General features: G+C 37.6%; 2 protein-coding genes across 5 annotated transcripts in view; both read right to left on the reverse strand.

Annotated features, from left to right (window-relative positions):
- Positions 1–4,761: 4,761 nt before the first annotated feature.
- SAMM50 (SAMM50 sorting and assembly machinery component) lies at positions 4,762–22,406 on the reverse strand. Of its 2 annotated transcripts, none has more exons than XM_027450082.3 (15): positions 22,258–22,406; positions 20,543–20,653; positions 18,943–19,044; positions 16,670–16,757; positions 15,233–15,339; positions 12,917–13,047; positions 12,607–12,694; positions 11,993–12,121; positions 11,219–11,290; positions 9,965–10,051; positions 8,604–8,674; positions 7,751–7,818; positions 7,112–7,258; positions 5,796–5,937; positions 4,762–4,970 (listed from the first exon to the last, which is right to left on the reverse strand). In XM_027450082.3, the coding sequence occupies exons 1-15, from the start codon at positions 22,276–22,278 to the stop codon at positions 4,925–4,927; spliced, it is 1,410 nt and encodes a 469-aa protein (XP_027305883.1). In that variant the 5' UTR covers positions 22,279–22,406; the 3' UTR covers positions 4,762–4,924. The 2 variants fall into 2 exon arrangements, with proteins under 2 accessions (XP_027305883.1, XP_027305884.1); XM_027450083.3 differs by lacking the exon at positions 22,258–22,406 and adding an exon at positions 21,081–21,290.
- Positions 22,407–23,730: 1,324 nt separating this feature from the next.
- The window catches only part of LOC101802708 (patatin-like phospholipase domain-containing protein 2), a 45,687-nt gene continuing 41,988 nt past the window's right edge, over positions 23,731–27,429 (reverse strand). For all 3 annotated transcript variants that reach the window (XM_027450081.3, XM_027450080.3, XM_038173361.2), the window contains one exon: positions 23,731–25,866. In XM_027450081.3, the coding sequence (XP_027305882.1) occupies positions 25,569–25,866 (298 nt within the window). In that variant the 3' untranslated portion in view covers positions 23,731–25,568. The remainder of the gene's footprint in view (positions 25,867–27,429) is intronic.

A 27,429-nucleotide genomic window follows, 5' to 3' on the forward strand; every position in this document is an offset into this window, starting at 1 on the left:
CAAAGAGGTACACAAAGTTATTCATTGATTAAGTTGCCCATTTCATTTAAGGATATTACATATTTTTGCAAAATTATGTAATTAGCAAGGAATTTACCTGCATTCAACAGGCATAGGCCAAGTGAGATAGCTTACAAATGCAATTTTCAGTGCATAGAAAATAACCTGAATCCATAAAACAAACACTAGTATCACTGCAGCACATACAGATGTTAAATTAACAGCAGGACTACCACAGTGGTTGTTTCATTTCATAAAATTAACACTGAAGTCTTAGATTACACTTAGCTTTACTGCATTGTGGAAAAAACTTTTTATCCAACCTTTAGAGAAAAAAAAAAAAAAAAAAAATCAATCACTTCACATACCAGAATGTTTTTATGAAATTGTAATCTGAAAATCTGTAAGTACAAATTCCAACCAAGAAAGCACACAAATTGGTTCACAAGCTATACACACAGTCTAAACAGCATATAAAACTTAACCAACCTAAGTACAGCACTTGAAATTTAAAGACTTATATGCAAATATCTTTCAATAATTCAAAGAAAACCATACAAATACATCCATTCACCTCACTTTGATATCCTATATGTTTATAACAGAAATGTTTAAATTTACAGCCTAAGTAGGAAAAGTATGTCAACCTATTGTAAAATAAAAGGACACTGGATTGTTTGAGACAAGAAGAGAGTGTCTATGGCAAAAGAAAGCAATATTACACTTCAAAAAAAGAAAACAAAACAAAGTTCAAACAAACAGTGCTCTTCTAAATAGGATATGAAGAGCTTATGTGAAGACTTTCATCACGTGTTTGTTAGTCTTTAATAATTTAACTGGCTGATAGCCATTCAAAGTGGCACAGCTGCTGCTGCATGAATTGAATGGCCTTCCATTTGAAGTCTGTGTTCTGTGTAAAGAGGAGTACTGAGGCAGCCAGTTACATTATTTATTGAAACCTTCCACACAGAATGAGATACCAGCAGTTTATGACCCAGAAAATTCTCTCTGGTACCCTCTTCTGTCAGGAGATTTCTGTGAGAGTATAGTCACTAAGAATACACGTCTTTCAAAAAAAATTACACTGGAAAAAACAAATCTAGTTCAAAAATCTATTTTAATTTAATCCCAAAATTGTTAAGTTTAACGTTTTGCTGAACACTTAGAAGTCTGGATTGACATTTGCTCATTTTAACATTGATAGTCTTTTTTATAGGTTTTTGTTGTTGTTGTTGCTTCCTCTACTTTAGCATTTGATACTCCATTCAAAATGAGATTACTGTAATTAGGTGTGTCACAAAGTAATGGTGACCTGGGATATATGGGGCAATGGTCTCTCATAGTTCTTCACATAATGAATTAAAGCAGAACCACATGGCTTTTCAAAACAGAAAATCATTCCATACAGTCTTCCTCTATTATAATAATATGCATACTGATTTTTCTCAGATGATAGATAATTTAGACATGAGATGCTATTATTTTTTCTCTCTGGTCTACCAAATGATTGAAAATGCTTTTTTTGTTGTTGTCATTTTGGTTTTATTTTTAAATAATGGTACTTATTCACTACTGAGGTAGAAATGTGCCTCTTAACTGATGCTACTGATATGCTTCAGAATAATTTATATTACGTATTCTAGTTGAAAATTTTTTACAAAGACCATTTATTCCATGCAGACATTAGCTCTATAGCTGCAGACCAGTTTGTATTTTCTAACAATGGAAGGAAGCTGAGTGCTCTGACTTGCACAGACCACATTCTGCATAAAGTCTTGTCCCAATTAACTTAATATCACCAAGAGCACTGCAGCTGCTAACAGCAATTTAGCACTGATGGCATAAATCATGCAGTAAACTCCACAATTTCAAAAACCTTTTCATGGCAGAGAAATTGTGTAAAAATTCTTCTCAAATCTATCGCTAGCACTGGGGCTGCCAGGTTCTAGGCTTTTTAAGCAGATGAGAATGCCAGAAAAATACTGCTATCCTGCACACTGAAATTCTGTAATTTTAGGTGATTTTCTTAAGTTATCCCATACAAAATTCAAGATAATATACCAGGCATATGACCAACTTCACTATTCCCATTAAGGAATGAGGCTTTTTTCCCCTGCAACATCAGTACAAATTACTATTTTCTCATTCAAGTAACTGCTCATGCATACCAGGGAAGGGAGACCCAGTCTGACCCATACTCACTTTTCCATCTGTCTGTATATTTTATTGTACATGGGCAAGTACAGTTCTGCACATTTCCCTCCAAGGACATGACAGGGACAACACTTTCTACAAAATTCAATAGGTATTTTGGAAAGGCACTGAGTATCAGACATTAGTTGCTACATCTCTGCTGAGATTTTCACTAACAACAGGTACAGACCTGTATTAAGAAAAGCACAGGCCAATAGCAAACATACTTTTGTTTGAAGCACATTACCATATTATAAGTTGGCATCCTATTTTATTTTTAAAGCTTGTATTTTTCAAATCAAATGCAGTTTTGCTCTCAATATCACAACAAACCTGCCCCCTACACTCGAACAACCTCCCTGTTTCCTCATCTACCTTCGCCCAAAGTCCCCCTAACAGCTTACTCATTAGCATTGCCTCATGCCACCAGCTCTCCCAAACATAAAGAATGTTCTCAGCTTTGATTTATGCAGGTGGAACAGCTCCAATAAATCACTGCCTTAGAACTGCTGATAGAAACATTAGCCCTGTTACTGATGCATTTCTCTGCTCTCACTGGCTCAGAGGTGCCCTCAATACAGCAGCAGTAAGACTGCACAGTCCTTGTCCCCAGAAGCTCCTGCTACTTCTTGACTATAAGGAAGGTGCTCTTCTCCCCTCTCCAGATCTTTTTTAGCCTGTAGAAAGAACTGTAGGCATTGAAAAAACACCACAGCCAATGAAGCTCTGCTTCAGACGGCATCTGAATTTCCCCATTCATCCTTTAATTTATTGTATAGATCAGTTTTCTCAAAACTTAATTGTAAGCTAGATTCTTAGTGCACAGTTTAAGATTATTTCTACTCAGGAAGGCTACCTTGCCCTCTAGAATGAAAAACTGATAATAGTTTAGGACTCTCACGCAATATTAAAAGACTAAATGTGAGAAGACTTCAATGAACAATGCACACAAAATAGAGTTCCTAGGGTATCAGAATGCATCTAATTTTATCAACATTACCAAAATAAACTTGGAACTCCTGGGAGAAAATCCTAACAATATTTTAGTATCTAAACATTCCCATTATTCCCACTAAAAATATTTTTGTATGTCAAAATGTAGATGGTGCTGGAGAAAAAAACAGTTATATTTGTTGACATTCTTAACATAGTGTCATATTTTATCTTGTAACAACAAAAAATCATCGGAAATGCTTTGTTAAATATGTATCTGCTACACAACCTGTTAGATACACACACACACACAAAAATCTTTATATTAAATGTTGGTATTTGAAGTAGGTCCGACTTCTGTAATTCACACTTTGTTTTTCAACATCTGTGATCCTGTTGATAAACTTTATAAAAAGGGGAAGGATGTTCAGTCAAGTGGAGCTCCGCAAAGCTACACAGACCAGTTTCTAGGCTTTGTATTTTAGAAAGTGAGTTATCAACATGAACAGATTTAGTCACTGTATTAGTACAATAGCAATATATACCACTGCTAAAGCAGTGCATAAAGCTGTAGCCTCTTTAAAGAACAGCGTGCCTGCCAACACTAACTTGACTGGGAACAAGATTTCATGAATCCTGACATCATTCAGCAAAGTCACACAGCTTCTCAGTATGTGCAAAGCCATGCCTTTAGTTGGATAGAAGAAAGTGGGAGTATAATAGTTTGTCTAGCACTGGTTCTTGAGCAGAAGTATACAATTACATTAGGAGATTTAGAGTCAAGGACAGACTGGACAAAGCTGGGAAGTTCTACTCTCCCAGAATATTATTTGTATTGTAATTCTATGTTTTCCAATGCCTAAAACAACAACAGAAAAGTAAATTTAGATGCAGGAAAAGTAGATTACAGGTTCACTCTCTTATAACAACTGAAGACTGATGTAGGTCTATCAACCTATCTAAACTATCTTCAAAGTTGAGTCATTAGGACTGAACTAGTGAATTACTCCAGTCTCAGAGGCCACTTTTATGATTAGCATCTAAAAAAGTTAGTAGTGAGGCATGCCTCTGACACAAAAGCAAACAAGGTAGCAATGTGATCACTTCCAGATGTCTGTTTTTGCAACTGCTACAGAAGATCTAACCAGCAAGACCCAAAATCAATGGCTTGACTAAGATCACTAAAGACTCAAAACTGCCTCAGAATTGAGAATCTTTCAAAGTTATTCTTGAATTCTAGCATTCACAATGCTAGGCAAAGAACACATTTACATATGGATGATTTTACAGTAGTGAAACATACCTGAATCAGAACATTCTGCTTCACTAAATACCATTAATTTTTGTACCAAATCATTTTTGATGCATTTTGAAGATGGAGAAAAACTGTTACCCCTTAATTTCCACTCTGACCATACATGCACTGGATCATCCCAGCACTTGAGAGACTTCCAGTTGGAAGACTGAAGGCTATGCAGGCCAATGACAATTACAGTCATGTTGAATGTATTCAAGAACCAATTTCCAACACAACTGTCTCACTTTTTATGAAACTACTACTAAGTAAAAACTAAAATAGCTAGAATCTTACAAGCATTCTCCCATCTTTGTTAAGAATCAGAGGTACAATGAACCTTTAGAGCATAATTCTTTTAATATAGTTTCTTGTGGAGTCTGAGGTAAATCATTCAAATGTGTATCAGTATTTCAAGAAAAAAAATAGACCATATCAAGCTGTATAGTCTTGATTTCAATTACAGAGCTCAACTTCGTAGTACTGATGTAAATAATTTCCGTATTATAGAAATCTGATTCCTGCTCCAAACTGAACACCATCACATATCCTGAAAAGACACAAATAACAAACAACATAAGTGATTTATAGCATACTGATGAAATTAAAATTAATTCGCCTTACCCCCAGGCTTCCAAGGCTTTCAGTCTCTGGAAAGTTACAGTTCAAACTTCAGCTGACAAAGGCTCTTTCAAATAAATGCTTTGCCAATCTGTCATCTATATGGAGTGCTTACATTTATAAAATAAAGCCCATCATTTTCAAATTGCTGTTATTCATTCACATTTCACATGAACGACACATAGAAACATAATCTGATTCCTGTACAAAATAGAGTTTCTCCTACACTATTCATGGTACTTCACAGGCAAGAGCCCCAATTAAGCTTTTCTATTACATATTTTAATATTTGCTTGGTGTAGGGTAATTGGTTGCTAACAAATTAGATTAAGTTGTTCTCCCTTTCTTGTTATCTATACAGTTACACTTGTGTTCATTTTTCAAGGAAAGACATTGAGCTTGCTATTTATCCAATCATTTGTTTTTGGAAGGCTTAGGAAAATCCTATGAGCTGTCTGAGTGATCATTTCCCCTAAAGAAATGAAATCTGCTACATAGCTATTTATACTTTTCAACACCTGATGTCAAGTTAAATGAACTCTGAAACCTGATATAAACAGGTTTAAGCTAAGAAGTATTGTGAAACCAACATAAATATAACCAGCTGAAAGAAAAGAGCATCAAGTATTGAAAAAAAATCTCTGAACTGTCACTGAATAAATAAAAGACAGCAGTTCTCTCTGCCAAAACCAGACAGAAGTGCAGTCACTTTAAAAACTAGTTACTGTTAAAGAAATTGGTGTAAAAAACAAACCTGTCACCAGACTGTACTCCCATGGGGAAACAGTAATTAAGTTCCAATCTAGCAATGTTTCCAAGTCGGAGAACTATTCCGGCACCATAAGACCATCGGATATACTCTGCCAGCTTCTGCAGGTGAGCTCTGGGACCATCACCTAAAAGCAAAAGACCAGGAGAACAAGAATCGAAGTAGATGGCCAAGATGTTCAAAGACAAGCTGGAATGCCAGAGCTAGAAGACTGACTACTTGGGAGCACCTTCTGAAGATTAAAAATTTATTACCCACAAATCTTGTAAATGCCAAGTAGTTTGGACTCAAACTACCCACTTCTAAGATTCTGTTTGAGCTTCCTTTCTCATCACAGGGCACCTACTTGCATGAATCCAGAAATGAGTACTAAAACTGAACTAAAAGTCTTTAGCTAGTTCTGCTAGTTTTAAAGCTGATTCATCTGGTTTTTTTGCACTGCATAGAGTACAACCCTCCCACATGGATGCCATCTCTCTTCATCAAGCAAGGGAGACTATATCAAATATCACAATATCCCTGTACTGTTTTTGTCTGAGATAGAATTAACTTTCTTCATAGCTGCCCATATGGGTGCTATGGTGCTTTGTTTTGGATTTGTAAACAGTACAGTGTTGATAACACATTGACGTTTCAGCTATTACTGAACATTACTTATGCAGCACCAAAGCTTTCTCCATATCTCTGTCATTCCACCCCCCAGCAAATAGGTGGGCAATGGATGAGAATCAGAGGGAAAGCACCTGGGACAGCTGACCAAAACCAACCGAAGGGATATTCTGTACCATATAACATCACTCTCAGTAATAAAACCAGGCTGAAGTTTGCCCGGTGTTACTGTTGTTTGGGGCCTAGCTGGGCATCAAAGAAAAATCCCTTCAACTACCACACCTTCTTCTATCCTCTAGTGCCACCACTTTTTATTTAGTCCATCCCCAAAAACGTGAGAGTATCACTGTAACATCACTTTCCAGTCTCCTTTTAGAATGTTATAAAACAGCAGGCATGATTCAACTACCCCACACTAGTTTATGAACACCAGCAATTCACAGATTTTGATGTTGCCATCCTAGCTCTCTTTCCTATAAGTTGTGCTATGATTTATGCAAGGAGTAAAAAAAACCAAAACCAAAAACAAACAAACAAACAGAAAAAACCACAAACCACTGGCAATCCACCAAACATGCAAGTTAACAGCAACAGCTTTTTGACAGCCTCCAAAATATGGGTAGTAAACAAATTGCTTTTGAATAAATACTCATAACAGTTCTCTTCTACTTTACAAGGCTACTGAGTCTTACCATAGTTAAGATTGCAGAGATTTCCAGCATTGAGGAAGAAATGTGTTCGGAAAAGGTCTCCAAAACCTCCTCGACCTGGCCGGAAAGGTAGAGGAGTGTACAGATGCAAGCCTCCAGCCCAATAGGCATCTCCTCCCAAGTAATCACCTATTTATGGAAATGCAGAAATCAAAGCATTTACTGTGAAATACACGAAAAGACCCAGCTCTTAAAGGTACATCCCCAAGTTGTTCTTAAAGGAAGGGGGAGGAGGGAAAGGGGAGAAGGGAACTCTGGCACCTACTTACTTATTTTAGGAAAAAATATACACTGGTGAAATTCCCTTTAAGAAATGTTAGAAAATGGTGTGTATTTTTATGCACAAAAAGTCTAAAGTCAGTACAAAGAGAACAAATGTAACATTAACCTACGCAAGTACAAACACAGGATTGTTTTATAGATGTAACTATGTCTTAACTAAGAGCAACTGGGCTTTTTTCCATTGAAAACGAATATATAATGACAGATCAAAGACCTAACAAGTCCTAAAAGGGAGCAATTATTCTAAAGCTATGAAAAGCTAAAGGATAGAATGTGAGTCTTTGTTACACACTAATACTTCCAGCATTGTTGGAAGAGTGGGATTTGAATGTTTCAGACCTTCATTCTGGGGTCCAATGCTGTACATACTGAATCCTCGCACGCTTGTTGGTCCACCAAGGTAAAACCTAGTGAATACAGTCAAATTTAGGTTAATGCTTTACTTGTAAGGGTGTATTTGAAACTATCTACTCATACTTTTAACACTGCTTTTCAGAGTTATGGGTGACCTTATAAAAAGCATTGTACAGTACATTTAAAGCAATAAATTACATAAAAATCAAAATCCTGACACATTTAGCAAAAATTTCAAACTAAATCAAGTATTAAACATCAAAACTAGTTTTCCATCATTTACAAAGATGAAAATAGAAAGTACCCCAATACTGAAGAATCAGAACCCTGAATCTCAATCTGTTGTAAGAATTTTGATAGAAATACTCTAGTTAAGATCCATTATATGCAAAGTTAACACAACTGACATTTAGCACTTCTTGTAAATAAATTTAAATCTAAATGCTTTCTGCTAGTGATCTTTAAAAGGAGGTGTTGGAAGGCAAAATTAGAAATAAAGCTATTATTCTAACTTGACTTTATTGGTAAAGCTAACTACAGTGCTAACTATGCCCAATATGAAATTTTGGAGACGGTAAATACTCGTTTGCGATTGCAAACATTAGCAGGCAGAGCTACTACTTAGCAATAACAAATTTATCCCTCCCCAATACGAAAATGAAAAACATAAGACTTGTTTTGATTATTAACATGCAACTAAAGCAAATTTTATTTTATTATCCTCAAAATCAGAGCTACTTCTGCTTCTCTCTTCTGCTATACCATTTTTTTCATATATTACCTGGGTTGACTGCAAGAAATTAAGAAACATTTAGAATGAACAAACAAACAAACTTGCCTATCAGCTATACTGGATGGCTTGTCTCCAATAGGTACTAGCATTCCACCCCAAAGGGATGCCGAAAACACCTTTGGAGGAAAAAAATAAATAAAATATATATTTTTTTATTTTTTAACAAATACATATTATTTAGTTTCCCTAAAAACGGTGTTAGTAAATTTCCATTGCTTAGTGAAGGCAGAGCTCCCATTAATCTGACAGAAAGTTGCAAATGTGCATGCATGGATATCACACCTTCAGTAATTGTATTTTCAGGAAACTCATTGCTGCCCTCTTTCTACACTATGCAGTGCTACATCTCGAAGTAGGACTTTAAACCAAGAGCTACTTTCACAATAGCTAAGGGAACACTCATGCAGCTCCTACTTACTTACAAATTTTCGCGCCTTGAAGTAAGACAACACCTGTTGACATAAATTACTTCTGGCAATGTTAAACCTGTAGAAGGCTAAGTCCAGCAAATAGCTACCAGTAAAGTACAATTATTACCTGCCTGTAAATTAGCCTTGTAAGTAAATCAAACTACATCTATCTTCTATAACTCACTATGTTGACATACATTCCATATCACATTATCACAGAATTGCCTAGGTTGGAGGAGACCTCAAGATCATCAAGTCCAACCTCTGACCTAACACTAACAAGTCCTCCACTAAACCATGCCGCTAAGTTCAACATCTTAACGTCTTTTAAAGACAGCCAGGGATGGTGACTCCGTAATAACTGCTTATTTATCTATTTCTTGGGAGACAGATACTCTAACAAACATATTTATTCATTTGCCTCTTGTCTGTGTACAAAGCAGAAGTACTACTACCAAATGGTGAGATCTATTGCTAATACCAAGGCTACGAGTGTTGGATAATTCCCCTGGTCTACACACCACTCCTGCTATGTTCTGTCCTGAGAGTCCCAGACACCTCCCCTGTCATAAGCACATGTGAACTCATCATGAGGTACAAGCACATCTCGTTACACAGCACATGCAAAGGCCAGTTGTACCCAAGTCCACACTCATGGACAAGGGATCACATAAAATTATGTACACCTTATGATGAGATTTGCTTCACTTTCATTCGCTTTCATTTCATATTAGTAGCCATGGGAAGAACAAAATCCTTTTTATCTAGCCAAGAAGTCATTGAATTACTTCATAGTAGGATATCCTGTCTTGGTCAACTGAAGGTCAGCAAATATATATTTCATTTCTAAAAACATAAATCAAAGTATCTACACCATCAATCTTTCACTTTCATCATATTTTTCTAATCCATGGTGAAAAATCATCATAAGACACTGATTGATTCAGTAACCTCATTTGTTAATTCAATTAATAAGATATCTTTTAAAAAAATTACCAAATCCCAGAGAAGCTGCTTATTCAACTGAAATTCAAAATCCTCTTTCAGAAATCTCACGTCTCCACCTGTATAGCCAGCCAGCTCCTGCAAAGACAGAAATTTAAAGTTGTAAAGCGTATTATGTGTTTCTTTCAACACAAAATCACCATGCCTGCATCATCATAAGCAGTGTTTTCTGAATAAGAAACACAGACATTGGATATTGAGACACCTGAGTTTTGGAGCAATGAAAAAACAAACATAACCGTTTTCTTTCCATTTTCTAATCATTTTCTTTCCCCCATTTACTGTATAAGGCTATTAGAAAATTTACTGTATAAGGCATTAAAAAAAATTCAATTTTCTAACCATTTTCTTTCTCCCAAATACTGTATAAGGCTATTGCTTTCTAAACCATTTCCATAAATGAGGATACAAGAGAATGGAGCTTGAAAATTCAGCACCTGAAATCAAACCTCATTTTATTTACCTAGGACCTGAGATTTCATATGCACTAAAACAGGGCTGAAAAGACAAAGACAAATGACTGTATTACACCAACACTAGCTGAATAGAATAAGTGACTGAAGCAGCGTTACAGGCAGCGTGTAACAATATGCTAACTAAATTCTGAATTATAACCACCTTCCTTAATCAGAATAGTTCACTGCTGCTTACAGAACAGTAGCACTTCTATTTCCAACGGCGTTTCAAAGCAGTCTGCTTCTGGAACACTCCAGAAGTTAATGCTTCTGAAGCATTAACCCATACAGCAGCAAAGCTAGCTTTTCTAAAAGTTCTAAACATAACAAGAGTAAAAACCATTTTCTGTGTTAAAATAATACATGTGTATGTGCCTTTGAGAGTTATTTTTACCCTATCTTTCAATTTTAATTCTAAGATTTGCAAATTTTTTAAGTAGCAATATGACCACAGTCTGGTAGCTTTACCATGCAGTGACAGTAAACAGGAGACTAGTATCTGCCATCTAGTGTAGAAACTGTCAGGGATAATGCATCTCAGCTAATAAATTATTTAGTGCTAATGGCACAAAATGAGCTGCATTGTTTTACTAATGGTATACAAATGAAAATTTGCTTCTGTTAAAAAATCACAATTTTTAAAAAGTAACTACTAGTCTTCATTGTATCTTAGTCAATTTACAATTAATTTAATTTCAGGCATTTTTTAATATGAATGGTAGTTAAATAAAACAAGAGTTACTCAAACACACATATAATATCCAGTTATGTATAAATGATTTAATACTACCTGATTAATTTTCAGCAAAGCACCTCGTTTTGGCAAGATTGTAGAGTTCCGGGAATCAATTACCATGGCATGCTGAAAAGAATCAACTGATTATTTTTCAGTTCACTTATCTATTGAATACCACAGAGTGACACTATTATTTTCAATCAAAACCTGTGCACACAGTGGAAGACAGCCACAGTTCCAGCTAAGGCTTGTGTAGCTCCATGGATTTGGAAACAATATTCCGACAGAGTAACTTCGTTTTGACTTTAGAGGCCACATCATATATATTTGTAATTTTTGGTCATGGTACACATCAGAAATATGGCAACAATGCCTCAGCGTGTATCAGAAACTATTTGCAGTTACTGTCACAAAATTCATCTCCTACAATGTGACCTACAGATCAAAGATGACAAGCAATCAAAAATTGCTTGTATTTAGAAACAGCAGAACAATCATAGGATGAAGAACATGACTGATACTGTCTTCTGCAAAGTAAGATAATACTGCGAAGATAGATGGCAGATGACAAGGAGGTTCTTTTACACAGCCTTGAAGAAAGAATGGGCCAGCCTATGTAACAGTCAAAATGCAACAGTCAATTTTTCAAAGTGTCTTCTCTTTGGACCTCCTGGGTGAGTGCATGAATGACCAAGCATGGCAAAAGACATCCGAAATAAAACATACTACCTACTAGGAAATAAGACAAAAAGCTCCTTTGCAATCATTCAAAAATATGAGATTACTCACAATAACACATGCCACATTTAAAATGAGTAAAAGCCTTACAGAGAGGGAAGATTTCAGAGAGTGTCCGCTTTCTTCTCGAACGGAGAAGGACGCTGTTCTAGCAAGGCAGCCAAGCTCTCTCCACACACCCTCCCACTTCAGTGTGTGATTGGTCTTCCAGATTGGAAACTACAAAAAAAAAGGGCAATTTTGCTACAAATTAAAATAAACAAGGCTCTCTCAAATCTTATTTATACACGAGTCTATGCTTTTTCTTTCCAAACTTTTTGCCTCAGGGAGAAATAATTCATGTGGGAATAATTCTGCTCCAACCAAGAGAGTTTGAAAAAAAAAAATATCTTGAACTAGATTGAGTGAGGCAACCACGTGTCTTTCTAAAATGCTGCTTTAAACATTAAAAATGTGAAGAAAAACACATTGAGCATTTTTATGTGGCGAAAATAAAATGACATTCTAGAAAAGACTTACAATGTATTACCTCTGTCATTTTAAAATTGACATCTTTTAAATAGTAACAAATTTGCCCTGTGCACAAGTGTTTCAGTCACTTTTCACACAGTAAAGCAAATATTTGCAATATATTTGCAAATATTTGTGAGTTGAATTAAATGTAAATGAAGCATGTATTCCACAAACACCTCTGCTACACTTACATTAAGTTCTGTTGATATTCCTCTATCAGTTTCACGAAGAGAGCTCCAAGGGAACTGTCCAGTTACTTTATACAGGTTAACTGAAAAACTGAAACAACATTACTGGTAGATTTGCAAGTGAAGCTATTTAAGTAGATGGAATTTTACACTATCACAAAAAAAAAAAAAAAAAAAAAAAAAAAAAAAAAAAAAAAACACAGATCTACTACGTTACTTCAGGACCCTCAACAAAGGAATAATTTTAGTTATTACTCAATGAAATATCTTAAAATTTCATTAAAAAAGAAATACTTAGAAATGCATTCCCTACTTTCTTTCAAAGTTTCCAGGCTGTGGTTTGAAGAACGACAGGCCATATGAAGTTTCCTTTGTTCCATATGAGAACTGGAAGGTTACCTTTTCTGCACGTCCAAAGAGATTGGGGAACTTGAGCCCAAGTACCTAAATAAATTAAAAAAAAAAAAAAAATACAGTTATCAGTTTGCTAAATTGCGTCTTAATCATATGGTGAAGATATGCACATCTACCCTAAGAATGCGAAATAAAGGCATTAAAAAATACTTGTAACTGAATGTGTTGTTCTTGTAAATTAGGTTTCTCTTTGCAATGGCAGCAGCCATTGCAGTAGCACAAGTTACGTTTAGTATCATCATCCAATCTTTAGTGCTGTCCAATACCTGCTGACATAATCTGCATTCTCTGTATCATCAGTACTGCTATTATTTCAAGCAAAATTTCCCAGCCAGTCTGGGATAACAAATATTTGGCAACTGCAGAGTTTCCAGCTGATCATCAGGAAAACTATCTGCCAGGTAGGGTTCACTGGTACCACAGCAGTAAGCCAATAGAAAATCATCAATACAGAGCCACTTACAAATTTTTGTTTTGAGGAACAAAATATTTTTGCAATCAGTCCTGACAGCAGCACAATGTACCATCACAATTTTCCAGAAACTGTAATTAAATGTTTTCCCGTTCACACAAAAATTCCCTGTATCCTATTCACAGTACTTGGTCCTTTGGCAGAAATGATGGAACGAGTTTCCCCCAGTCGCAGATACATCCAGGATTGTTCTGTTGTGTGTACTATTTTAAAATACCATTAAAAAGACAAAGTTGATCAGGTTTTTAAAGCTAACAGCTATTGGAAGGAAATCAGTCATCTGAACTTTGTGATGGTGGCTACTATGCAATTATCCAACTAGAAACCACTAATCCAAAGGGCTATTAGTACAAAATATTATATCAACAGGCTTCAGATGAATTTAAGGGATTAGAATAGATGTCAAATCAATTTAACTCTTAAAGAAACAATCTCTGCTGCCACAATTAGTTGTATAAATGAACATGCTTTTATATTGTTCGAGTGTTTTACTTCTCTGTAACAAATGAAAATTAAATTGATAGGGAAGCTGTGTAAAAAAAAAAAAAAAAAAAAAAAGAGAGAAACCAAGGTAGTTTTCAGATTGTTTTCAAATTGCACTAGACCTGAGCATTGGGTTTATGTGTCAAGGTTGTCATAGCAAGGGGGGCTGCAGGGATGGTCTCACCAAGAGGAGACCAGGAACTGCCCCAAGTCAGGTAAGAGCCAGTTGCAAAATTCTGTACCAATTTCATTCAGACCATGATATCCTGGGCATTGATCTCAGTAGCAGAGCTGCATAACCATTTCTCAGTTCACTAGGTTACTATTTGCCCTGCACTCACAAAAGACCAGTACCTGACTTGTGCAGTATCTTATCCAGTATCTTATACTTGTGCAGTATCTTATCCAGTTAAAAATACCCCTAGGAAGAAAAAGATGAGTCCCTTGATCTGGCTTATCTAGCAGGCCCAAGACGAGCTAAACTGTGCACATGAGAAGACACAACAGGTACAGGAATGAGCACATGAAAGCAGGATCTATTTAAACTAGCACCACTGTTAAAGCCATGTTAACAGAACAACAGTATGTCTGTTAGTTTTTGTGTTAGTCGGTATATATTTCTCACACCATATTTTAATCTGATGCATTCTTAAGTGAATAAAATGGAAATAAGTCCCATGGTTTATAATGGTCATGGAAAAACCTAGCATTCTGCTACCCAGATATATATATATATATATATATATATATATATATGTATGTATGTATGTATGTATGTATGTATGTATAACTACTAGTGAGCTAAAATAAGTGAAAAATTAGAACAATTTTTAAGTCAAACCTCAAGTATTCTGATTGAGAAGAAAAAACATTTAAATAATTCTCAAAGAAGCTAGATGCCAAACTGCTTAATGGTTTCTCTAGTAAATAAAGCATCTTAAATACTATCAATAAATAACTGAATTCATTTTAAGAATTAAAAAAAAAAACAAAAAACATACTGAGGTGGAACAACTAATTTGTGTTTATACGAAGTTCTTCTCTCATGTGAAACAGGCTTTTGCTGAGTGAAAGCCTGACTAATACAAAGGCTCTTCATAGACAAAAGTCTGACAAAGCCTTAGTAAAGCTGGATCAAGAAAATAATTTGGATTGGATCAAGTCCTCACTTATCTAATCATCAAATTCCTTGCTAGGTTTGAAACATGAAAGCAAGAGGAATATCAACAGGAATCAATTAATATTTGAAATGATCCGTACCATACTGCCTTCATTGTTGCCAACCATAGTGTTATAGCTTCCAGTTAGTCTTCTTAATTCTGTTACCTCAAAGGTTACATCTAAACCATTTGGAAGGGCATCATCTCCTAAATAAATAAGAAGCATCATCTCTAGATGGTTACGTAAATAAATAAATAAATAAATAAATAAATAAATCCAAACCCACAGACATAAGATTACTTGATTTTTTTTTTTTTTAAAACTGGTTGAATTGAACAATAATAAAACCCCAACATTACAAAGATAAACAGCTCGAGGAAAAGATCATGAAGGGTCTAGAAGGCAAGATGTATGAGGAAGAGAAGCAGTCACAGCACCAAGCCTGACAGAGTTCAACTCTCTCAGACATGGGGTCTGATTTGATTTTTGGGTGGTCCTGTGTGGAGCCAGGAGTTGGACTCAGTGATCCTTGTGGGTCCCTTCCAACCGAGGATATTCTATGATATTGAGATATTGTTTGGATGTGCATTCAGAATTTTTTTCAATCAAAGTGCATCTGGCTTTAATCATCAACATGCTAGCTTAATAATGAATTAGCAATATTTATTACCCACCTACTAAAAACAAAGCCATACACAAATTCTTACGTTACATGAAATATAAATTAAAGTGGTCCAGACATGTCAAGAATAATGCTGTCAACTAGAGCAGAGCTCCCAGCACTTTGTGGCTAAGTGCTGGACAACAAAAACCATCCGGTTCCCTCAGGGCGCTGGCTGAGGCAGCTGTTCAAAAAACACAGCTGTCAGGGGTACCTAATTCTGCTTGAAGCAACTGGGACAGCAGCCCATCACTAACAGCCTGTGCAACTGCACTGCATTTCCTTCTCAATAATGCCACCTTCTTCTGCTGAAAAGAACACTGAGGTTGCAAAGCGATCACAAGACTGGAGATGCCAAATGAGCCTTATTGAGCAACCTGCATACACACAGCTGCCCCATATGTGTAAGACCGTTTTTAATTACAAGCATTGATACAATTACTAGTATTTCCATTAAGCACAACAAATATGTTGATATAATATCACTTAAGTGAGTTTAATACATGGAAGTACAGGAAGTACTTTCAAACTCTTCCTCAAGCGTTTATCCTTCCTCTAAAAATTTGCATTAAGGGATGTGTACTGTAATTATTTCAATGCTTGAAATTCACTCATTTTTTCAAATATACAAGTAATAATTATACACATATGTGCAGCCACAGGCAAATACGTCTTTTTCATCTGGATATCAGATGTAGGCACATACATTCTTATACATAGCACACCTACACGTATACCTAAAATATACAAAGCTCTCTCATATACCTTTATAAGTTATATACACAAAAAATGCCTGACCTATAGCACAGGGAAAAGTACATTATGTGTGTCTGTGTGTATGAAAAAAAGGCGAGAATTAATGAGGCAATACATACCTTGACAGGTATCAATCAGAACCTCTACCTGTCTAAAGATTCCTAGACGAAGCAACTTTTCACGAGCTTCATGTGATTTTCTCATTACCTACAGGATGAGATAAATAGCTCAGTCTTTCAGCTTACTAAAATAACTAGCATAAAACAAGATGCTGCTAAATCATGCAATATTCACAGATTTTGTATACACAGATATATACATATATGTATGTGCCTTCAAAATAATCACAACCCACTTCTATCAAGAAATCTATCCAAATCTATCAAGAAATTAAACCCAGAGCATCTGGCTTAATTTCCTACCTAGCTTGCATCCTAGTTGTTAGAATGCTTAAACCTATTATTCAAATTCGTTTCAGTACTTAAATCTTACACATCTATTTACTGGACCCATGCTTTTCACAAAAAAATAAAAAAAACACATTATCCTAATCTATTAAAATCTAGACCAGTCTACACGTAAAGACTTAATGACTCCTTTGCACTTTTTTACAGTGCTAAAAGGAAAGATGCCTAAATTAAAAAGTTGGCACGCACACTTCATCCAATTTCAAACACACACTCCTTTTCTGCCCCAACTGGAGATAAAACCCAGTGAATCTCATTATGAATTCAGATGCATAATCAAGCACTACAGAGGGACATCTAGTCAGAAAATACACACAAAACAAGAATTTTGTCTTCATTGTGTACTTGACCTTCACAGCCAGAGCAAGATAATTTACTGCCAGCTGTACTCCAGAAGGAATCACCACCTGGAAGTGCAAGGACACACAGCCTAACTTACGCTTTCATCCATTGTAGAGACTGCCACTGGTCATTTTTGCTGAGCTCCAGTAACTTTTCTTAAGCAAATTACTTGAAATTAATTGATGTGATTTTTTTGGACTTCAGCAAGGCTTTTGACACGGTTTCCCATAGGATCCTACTGGACAAAATGTCCAGCATACAGCTAAACAAAAACATCATACGATGGGCGAGCAATTGACTGATGGGCAGGGCTCTAAGGGTTGTGGTAAATGGGGCCACATCTGGCTGGCGGATGGTCACCAGTGGGATCCCTCAAGGCTTAATTTTAGGGCCAGTCCTCTTCAATGATTTATAAATGATTTGGATGTAGGACTAGAAGGTGTTTTGAGCAAATTTGTCAACGACACCAAACTTGGAGGAGTTGTGGACTCTGTTGAGGGTGGAAAGACCTTGCAGAGAGATCTAGACAGATTGGAGAGCTGGGCGATCACCAACCACATGAAGTTTAACAAAGGCAAATGCCGGGTCCTGCACCTGGGACGGGGCAACCATGGCTATATGTACAGACTGCGTGACGACACACTAGAGAGAAGTACCACAGAGAGGGATCTGGGGGTTGTGGTTGACAGCAAGTTGAATATGAGCCAGCAGCGTGCCCTGGCAGCCAGGAGGGCCAACTGTATTCTGGGGTGCATCAAGCACGGCATTACTAGTTGGTCGAAGGAAGAGATTGTCCTGCTCTGCTCTGGTGCAGCCTCACCTCGAGTACTGTCTGCAGTTCTGGGCACCACAGTACAAAAAGGACATTAAGCTGTTGGAGAGTGTCCAGAGGGGAAGACATATGAGGAGTGGCTGAGGTCACTGGGCCTGTTCAGCCTGGAGAACAGGAGGCTGAGGGGGGACCTCATAATGGTCTACAACTTCCTCATGATGGGGAGTGGAGAAACAGGTGACCTATTCTCCGTAAATACCAGTTGTATGACTTGCGGGAACGGTGTTAAGCTGAGGCAGGGGAAGTTTAGGCTGGACTTCAGGAAGAGGCTCTTCACCAAGAGGGTGGCTGCACACTGGAACAGGCTCCCCAGGTAAACAGTCACTTCACCAAGCCTGTCTGAATTTAAGAAGTGATTGGACTGTGCACTTAGTCACATGGTCTAAACTTTTGGGTATACCTGTGGGGTGCCTTGGAGTTGGACTTGATAATCCTTATGGGTCCCTTCCAACTCGGGATATTCTATGATTCTATGAAAACCTCCCCTATACTGTTAGCAATTCTCAAACAGGAATGGTGAAGCTGAAAATACGCGATTACTGTTTGCCATCTCTCAATGCCTTTGAGCTAAACACATCAGAAAATACAGTATTCCAGTATTGCACATTTAAGTTTGTCTTCCATATGACAAGCTTAGAATCATCACAAAACTAGGCAACGTTGCATCACATCTGAGAAAAGCCCAATGCAGGAAGATAGAAAACCATAACATGAATTTTTAAATCGAGGTTTCATTCACTATAGTACTTACATCAATGAGATTTTTAGCCTTGAAAACATCAGAGATTTCATACATGATAATGTCATCTTTGGTCCTTCCAAGTCCATCGAAGTGTACATGCTGAACGACCACCTAAACGTAACAGATGTTGAAACACAAATACTGAGCTTGCATCTAACAATGAGCATCAAAACCAGCTATACATAAAAAAGTGTTTTTTTTGTTTTGTTTTTTGTTTTTTTAATTATTATTACTTTTTTAAGTGAAAAAAAAATCCTGAATATTCCTAGATCAATTACTGCTAGCCTAGATCAGGAGAAATCAGTGCCATCTACGTTTCTGGAAAACTGTTCCTTTAACAAGAAAAGTAAAGAGAAAAAACTCGAATAACCAAATCTAATACTGTTTAGAGCAGAAGAGACAGTAGTGGAGTATTGCTGCTGGGGTTTCCTAAGTGTTAGATGGTGAAATAAGACACCACAGAAATAATATTAACATATTGAGACACTTAAAGCAAAGCATGTTTTTAGCTGTAGTTTAGCCATTTCTTGCATCAGCTACACATAAGGAAAAAAAAAAAAAAAAAAAACACCTCAAATCATATATATTTAAACTATTAAAATTCTTACTACCACTGGAGCTTTGTAGTTTAAAGTGCATATTAATATCACAGCATTATCTCTTTTCTTAAATATATTAATCTTTTTGTATCATCAACTGAGACCATTTTATGTTAAAAATCACAACAGATTCCAGGTTAGCTGATGCAGTAACTGTAGTGTATTTGAATTTCCCTTATTTTTCCAAACTTTTCAGTGTATTATAATTTTAGGGATAACTACCAAAAAATCCTGCAAATGCTTCATGTATTTGTAATGAATAAGATAGCAGAATAAGAACAATCTACCATTAATGCAAATTGCATAATAAAAAAAAAAATCAGAATAAATATGAAATAAACAAAATAAAATAATAATTAAAAATATATATATTACCAAGCTTCTAGGGCAATAACTCTGAATTGAATAAGGAAAAGGAAAATTATACAGAAACTATGATGATGCATGATATCTCTTCCCACTAGTATGGTTAAAACTATTATGAGCCAAAGCAGACATATGAAATAAAAAGCAAAATAGAACAGAAAAACATCTTTTGCTGAAGTTTACCATAGTGACATAATTCATGCAGTGGCCGTTTACCCAAAACATGGCTAAACATATAATCATAGAATGATTAAGATTGGAAAAGAACTCCAAGAACTGGTCCCAGCCACTGCTCTACCACCAATATCCCCCACTAAACTATGCCCCTAATACTGCACTCAAGCAGATTAAGGACTTTTACATAGTTTGCTGCTAAACAGTATTGCAGGGCAGAAATCTCTTATGAAAGAAGGAAGAAAACAGCATCTAGAAACAGGTCTATTAGCTCAAACTTTAATAATAACCCCTGTGGCAAGTTAAAAAAGGACAGAAACTAGGCAATAACAGATTAAATTTACGGTACTATATTTAATTCTTTCACATCTCACACCATAGTTTAAAAAATTCCTTCAGGAAAAACATGAAAGTGCCCTAAGACATTTATGTTAAGAAAAAAAACATAAGGATGTTGACGTGGTACTTACATCTTTGTTTTCAAGAATTTCCTGCTTGGTTTCTGGTTCAACTTCAACCAGCTCAGCTTCCTCTCCCAAGGCACCAAAGTCTGGCCCACTCATTGGAAGGGGCTCCAAACTCTGAAAGTATACAAAAAAGCTCCATTTAATATAGTCCATGATTTGCAAGTTGTCTTCTTTAAAGAAAAATGATGGTTCCTGACCCTGTGCTCATCAGGTCACAGGGGAGCAAAAAAGCTAAACAGAACAACTAAAGTGAGGGGAATTACCAGCATACTTGTTAACTATGTGCTTACTGACAGTTTTAGTGAAAGAAAAATAGCTTCCATGATTTATCAAAATAATACTGCCCTCTTCCAAGAATAACCTTATTTGTAAAGCATGCATCCTGTGTTAAGTATGAACTGTACCTTTTTTTTTGTTGTTTTGTTATTATTTTAAAATAAGTGAGCCAACACTTAGCTTGGGTTTCTGGGAGTAAGAGGAGTGCAAAGGATGAACAATGAAGAAAAGAGGTGTGTTCAGTGCACTACTTTGCTTTACGTACATTTTTACATACTTTTGTATTTTAATGTCTTTTAAAAGCATCCTTCTCCATCTAAGTAATGTTCAAGAACCTCAGTCCCCATCCATCAGAGCTCTTCAGGTGAGTGTCGTAATCAAAATGTTTTGCAGTACATTATGGCTTTGTCTTGAAAGAGCCCTACAGTAATAAGACTCTTAACAGAAGACAATGGAATCAAGCAAGAGTGAATATAGGTTTACCTGCAAAATCAGAAGTCAGGATTGGATAACTCTGTAAACACACTTTTAGTCTTAAATCACTAATTCAGTACTTGCTGCATTATTTAAGAATTACTGGAATAGCAAATTCCTGTTACACATCAGAAACAAGTTAAAACAGTCCTTCCTTGCTCTCAATAGCTCTAAGGCAAATACAGAATGCACTCCCTCCACATGATATTGAATAGCAATTCACAGATGAATGTGAAACCAAAAATAGGAGAAAAATATCAAAACATAACTTAAGTCATGGTAATGAGGTTCAGCAAGGCCAAGTGCAAGGTGCTGCGCCTAGGTCGGGGTAATCCCACACATGAGCACAGACTGGGAGAACAACTCATTGAGACCAGCTCTGCAGAGAGGACTTGGGGTTCTGGTGGACCAAAAGCTTGGCCTGAGTCAGCAATGCATACTTGCAACCCAGAAGGCCAACTGCATCCTGGGCTGTAGCAAGAGGGGTGGCCAGAAGCAGGTCGACGGAGGGGATTATCCCCCTCCCTGCCTTATAAGGCCCCACTTGGAGTGCCGCAGCCAGCTCTGGGGCCCCCAGCAACAGAAGCATGTAGACTTCTTAGAGCGGGTCCAGACGAGAGCCACAAAGATGCACAGAAGGCTGAAGCACTTCTGCTTTGGGACTACAACCACAGTTAACCCACGTCGCGATTGCAGGCATCTCCAGGTCGGCTCCCCTGGGTCGCGTTAAGGGAAAGACAGCTGGGCCGCTCCGCGGGGCCACTGATTGCCCCAAGGTCAGCGCAGGGAGCCGCCGGCCGGGACAGGCCGCTCCCATGTCCCCGTGCCCCCCCAGAGGGAACCCGCTCGGCCACCCGGTGACGCAACCCGGACCCGCCCGAAGGTCGCCGAAGGGAGAGCTTGGTGGAGGCAGCGAGGCCACCCTCTCGCGGTCCCTGCCCTCCCGCTGCCCGCGGCGCGGCCCCTACCCGGGCGTACACGGTGCCCATGGCGGCGGCGGGATCGACAGAGGCCTCTGGTGCTCAAGGCCGCAGCGCGGGGGTGGCCATGACAGGTGGCACCGCCCCGGCTCTCATTGGGTGGCGGGGGGGAAGCGGTGGGGCGGAGCCAGCGGCGCACGGATGTCGCAAAATGGCGGCGCTCGGGACACGGGCGGGGTCGTGGGGCTTGATGGAGGGGTAGAGGGGAAGGGGCCAAGGGAGACGTCGAGGCTGTCTCCGTCGTGTTTAGAAAGTCGTGGCGGTCAGGTGGAGTCACCGATGACTGGAAAAAGGGAAACATTGCTCCCGTTTTTAATAAAGGGTAGAAAGGAGGACCCAGGGAACTGCAGACCAGGAGCCTCCCCTTTGTGCCTGAGAAGTTCATGGAACAGATCCTCCTAGAAGCAACGTTAAGGTACATGCAAGACAAAGCTTCACCAAGGACAGATTCTGCCTGACCAATCTGGGCCTTCAGTGGTAGAGTGACTGTATCAGGTGACAAGACTGACCTGTCACCTAGGTGGACTTCTGCAAGGCCTTTGACAGTCCCACATGACAACCAGATCTCTCAAAATTGGATGTGAAGGGCAGACCTTTCAGTGGGCAAGGACTTGGCTTAAAAAAAAAAAAAAAAAAAAAGGCAGGGGATCATCCCTCTTGCCCTTGTGAGGCCCCACTTGGAGTATTGCGTCCAGCTTTTAGATCCCCAACACCAGAAGGATGCAAGGATATTAGAGTGAGTCCAGAGAAGGGCCGCAAAGATTCTCAAAGAACTGGAGACCTCTCCCATGAAGAAAAGGTGAGAGGGATGGGGCTGTTCAGCCTGAAAGAGAGGATTCCAGGCTGATCTCACTGCAGCTTTTCAATACTTACAGGGGGGCTCATAAGAAAGATGGAGAGCATATTTTTGCTCAGGCAAATGACAGGAAAATAGTGATTGGTTTTAAACTAAAAGAGGGTGTATTAAGATTAGATTTTGTGAGAAAATTGTTCAGTCAGAGGGCGGTGAGGCACTGGAGCCCAAAGAATGGAGGCCCTATCCCTGGAGATGTTCAGGACCAGGTCAGATGAAGCCCCGGACAATCAGATTTAATGGGTGGCATCCCTGCCCCTGGAGCAGGGGCATTGAAACTGGATGATCTTGCAACCCAAGCCATTCTATGATTCTATGAAATTAATGCATTCTGACTTAAGTTGCAGTCAGTCAGTTATACTGCAGAAAGCTTAGTAACAAGAAAATGTGGTAACAAAAGACTGTCTTTTTATTTTAGAAGAATTAGACAAAATTGGAGCTATGCAGAATGGAAGAAGGGGATAAGATTGCTTTAAATCTATTTAGTAGAACTACCTCAGTACATAGAAAGCAGAACTTGGCAATCACACTTAAATTCTAAAAGATACTGTTAAAACTAATTGTATGATGCTCTGTTAAATGTTACAGAAAACTTGAGACAATAAAACTCAGAAGTTCTATCTTTTAGTTGTGGTTACAATAACAAATGTTGTTACAATTACAATTCTTGCAAATTTAAAAATACATACAATAAGTGAATAAAGCAGTTGAAGTAAAATAGCACCAGTCTTCTGTAACATAAAATTGATAGCTTGACAGTTTCTTCCCTGTCCCCCACCATTCTGAAATCATTTTAATGTTGTAAAATTTAGCACTTCGAGCGTAGCGAAATCTGAGAAACACAGAAACCATTTAAAGGCTGGTCTGATTGAGAAACACTAGATTTTGCTATCTGAAAGATTTCTACATAGCATAGTTGACACTACAGCAAGAGACAGACATGCCCTTTTCTTCCCTCCTGAGCATCACATTCCTAAACCCTGCTACTCCTTTTACAGGATGCTTTCAGTAAGCATGCAGAGTCTCTTCCCTGGACTGCACCTGGATTGCCCAGAATTCATATTCTTGAAAGCGAAGCCTTCAAACATCATAGACCTGCCCCATCCCACATGCGTAACCTGATCTCTGAAGACACAGTTGTTGCCTTCTTCTGTAAAAACAACTGTGTCAAAGACATGATACCAAAACATCAAGAGGGGAGTTAATCTCAGCAGTTACTTATTTTTCCTGAAGTATTCATACACTGATATGTTGTCTTTATTAAAATTATACATAATGTTTGTAGTGGGGTATTTAAAATCCTCATCACTCAACACAGATAAGAGTTGGCTGGTTTTCAAATCATTATTTGAGGCCTTTGCACATGGCCCTGGATATTGCTACTTTGATAAGTCTTTTTTGCTTCTTCCAACAATTGTTCTTAGAAAGCTTCCTTTGTGCTATCATACCTCACTGAGAGAAAAGACCTTTTTTTCTTCACCCCTCTAGCAAGAGGGAAGTGAAAGGAGAGAAAAAGAATATCTCAAGCAAGGCAGGGGAAATTATCAAGAATGATTGGGTAGCAATTAGAAGACCAAAACAACATCCACCACTTTCTATACATTGATGTATGTTAATATTTGCCATAAAGTTAAACACTAATTTGAGAATTACTTTGTGCTACTAATCACAGCCACTATTTTGCCTACTTTTCAATACTTAGTCAAGTATTAAGCTCTTATTAAGTACACAAAAGTCCTGTGAAGTCACTGAAACTGCACCTGTTTACACTTTATGTGGAAATATCCCAGTTCTTACAACTTTTTCCACTGAAGTATTTAAAACAAGAAAGAGCCATAGAGGAACTTGAGCAGTAATACGAATTGTGTAGTAAATAGAATAACCTAGAATAATACTATTCCTACAGCATCTCATACAGACAACTTTTCCATAAATAGACCAGTATGTTCAAACTGAAGGCAAACAGACATAGGAAGCCACTAAAAAGCTCAAAATGTGTAACTACCTTTATGTAGTACACATCCAATTTCATTTCAATGTTATAAAAGTAATCCCAAAACATACTATTAGGAATTGTATTTTTAAAAAACTTTTGTTTTCAGTGTTTGTTTGTCTAACAAGCTGCTTACAGAACTGATTTTTTATTTTGAAAGTAGACTTTAAAAAGCTAATTTCCAGAGAGACTTTTTTTACTGCAATCCTTGTTATAGTTCACTGAGCTGGTGCTTTGACAGACATGCAGTCTGTTACTTCGTAATAGCAACCACATTTATTTATTTTTTTTTTATAATCCATAATATGTAAGAATTTTTAAAGGCAGATTTTTTAGGAAACTGTAAACAATACTCCAAGACTTATTGGCAATAAATAAAATGACCTTTAGCCTTTTAGGATTTAAATTTCTCTGCCAAATTGGAATTTTGGAAGTTTGGAATCAATTTCCACGTTAATTTTCTGGAATTAATTCTGGACAAGTTTGGAAACTTGTCTCTGAGGAAGAGTCAAAATCTATTTCCAGTCCAGACTCATCAGAATTTGGGAGAAAATTAGCATAGGAGTCTGACTGCTCTTTTGGATTACCAGAAACATGTTTCAAAACTGAGTCCATGTATTGTGAAGATTCCCAGAGCCAGGTTTCAATGTCCGCAGAAGAGTGAGGCATTTTAAGATGACAGTATGAGGAATGAAATTCCACAGCAGATGGGGCAGTTTGACATTTCCTTAATGATGCATATTTGTCTTTCCTGTTTAAGAAGAAAAAAAAAGATTAATAATGTTTCAGTGACAATTCTATTACTATTCAGATATTTTACAGGGAATCTCCAAGAGGAAGAACGCTACAGGAAAAAGGTTAATACTAAATGCATTTATTGAGTTAGGACATAGGACAACAGGAAAATAATCTTAAAGCAATCTTACCTAGAATAAGGTAACCTACCATTATGTATTTTCCATAGATGTAGGTACAAAATTGTTATATTAAAAATCATCATACTGTTCTGATACCACTTAAGTTACCACTTAAGGAGTTCTGATCTCCCCCAGCTATCCACCTGGAGTATTTGGTCACTTACCAATCACAGCGGTTAGCTGACATTAAATAGCATGGTCTCAACATTCACAAGCAAAGATAGTTGTTTGACTTTATGAACACCATCTCTGTATTACACTTCACAACCAGCTATGTATCACCAACTTAAATAGCTGGAACAGAACTTTAAGCTTTACAACAGCACCTGAACCACCAGGTTAGTCCTTTGTAATTTGAGAAATAGGAAACTGAAGTTGTCACCAAGAATGCACTTTTTTTTTTCCTAAAAAGTTATGTCTTTTCTCTTTCAGTGTCTTTGCAAATAGACAAAAAAAAAAACACCTACAAATACATATCAAACCACCTCTCTTCTCCCCCCCCAAACAAACTCTCTCCCTATCACACTTTTCAACTTCAGTTTCCATACTTGAATTTCACATGCACTAGGAGATACCATCCAGAAGGTTAGGTTTCCTAAGAGGATGTCCAAACTATAAACAGCTCAAATTTTCACAAGATTTAGGTCTGACTGCAAGAGAATCTAGATCTGATGACATAAGAAGAGAGTTAAAAAACAGCATGGGTATTACTTTCTGCAAAAGCAGCCATAAGTTCTTGATGGATGCTGAAACACAGCACATGCCCGGTTGCCTGTAGAATACAGTGCAGGATTCTACATACAGAGCCTTGGGACCTAGCTACCTGAAGATGAAATCCACTTAAAGAAAGGCTTCAGAAAACTTTGAGAGTTTTTTACAATGTAAACAGTTCTGTGGGAGTTGATCACTATTATGGTTTAACCCCAGTAGGCAGCCAAGTACCATGCAACTGCTTGCTCACTCTCCCCATGTGGGATGGGAGAGAGAAGTCAGAGGTATAAGCACAAGAACTTGTGGGTTGAGATTAAGACACTTTACTAGGTAAAGCAAAAGCTGCTTTAAAAGCAGCTTAAAAAGGAAATTATTCACTGTCTCCCATCGGCAAGGAGAAGTTCAGCTATTTGTTACTAAAACAAGGTCCATTAAACATAAGTTTATTGGGAAGATAAATGGCATCACTCCAAATATCCACTCCCTCTTGCCTCCTTTCTTCCCCCCAGCTTTTATCGCTGAGTGTCGTGGTTCCGCTCGAGTGGGCAAACGAGCTCCACCACAGCCGCTCTATCACTCCCCCTCCTCAAAGAGGAACAGGGAGAAAATATGATGAAAAGGGCTCAAAGGTTGAGATAAGGACAAGGAGATCACGCAGTAATTATTGTAATGGGCAAAACAGACTC

This window comes from Anas platyrhynchos, chromosome 1 (genome assembly GCF_047663525.1).
Source record: "Anas platyrhynchos isolate ZD024472 breed Pekin duck chromosome 1, IASCAAS_PekinDuck_T2T, whole genome shotgun sequence".
In the NCBI taxonomy this organism is placed as follows: Eukaryota; Metazoa; Chordata; class Aves; order Anseriformes; family Anatidae; genus Anas; species Anas platyrhynchos.

What these genes read in the sequence shown, in the direction of transcription:
- SAMM50 (XM_027450082.3), bottom strand. Translation starts at nt 22,278, where the DNA reads ATGGGCACCGTGTACGCCCGG. An exon ending in AAATTCTTGAAAACAAAGAT is followed by an intron (nt 19,045 to 20,542) that starts GTAAGTACCACG and finishes TGTTACGTTTAG; the next exon opens with GTGGTCGTTCAGCATGTACA. An exon ending in TCTCTGCAATCTTAACTATG is followed by an intron (nt 5,938 to 7,111) that starts GTAAGACTCAGT and finishes TTTTGCTTTTAG; the next exon opens with GTGATGGTCCCAGAGCTCAC.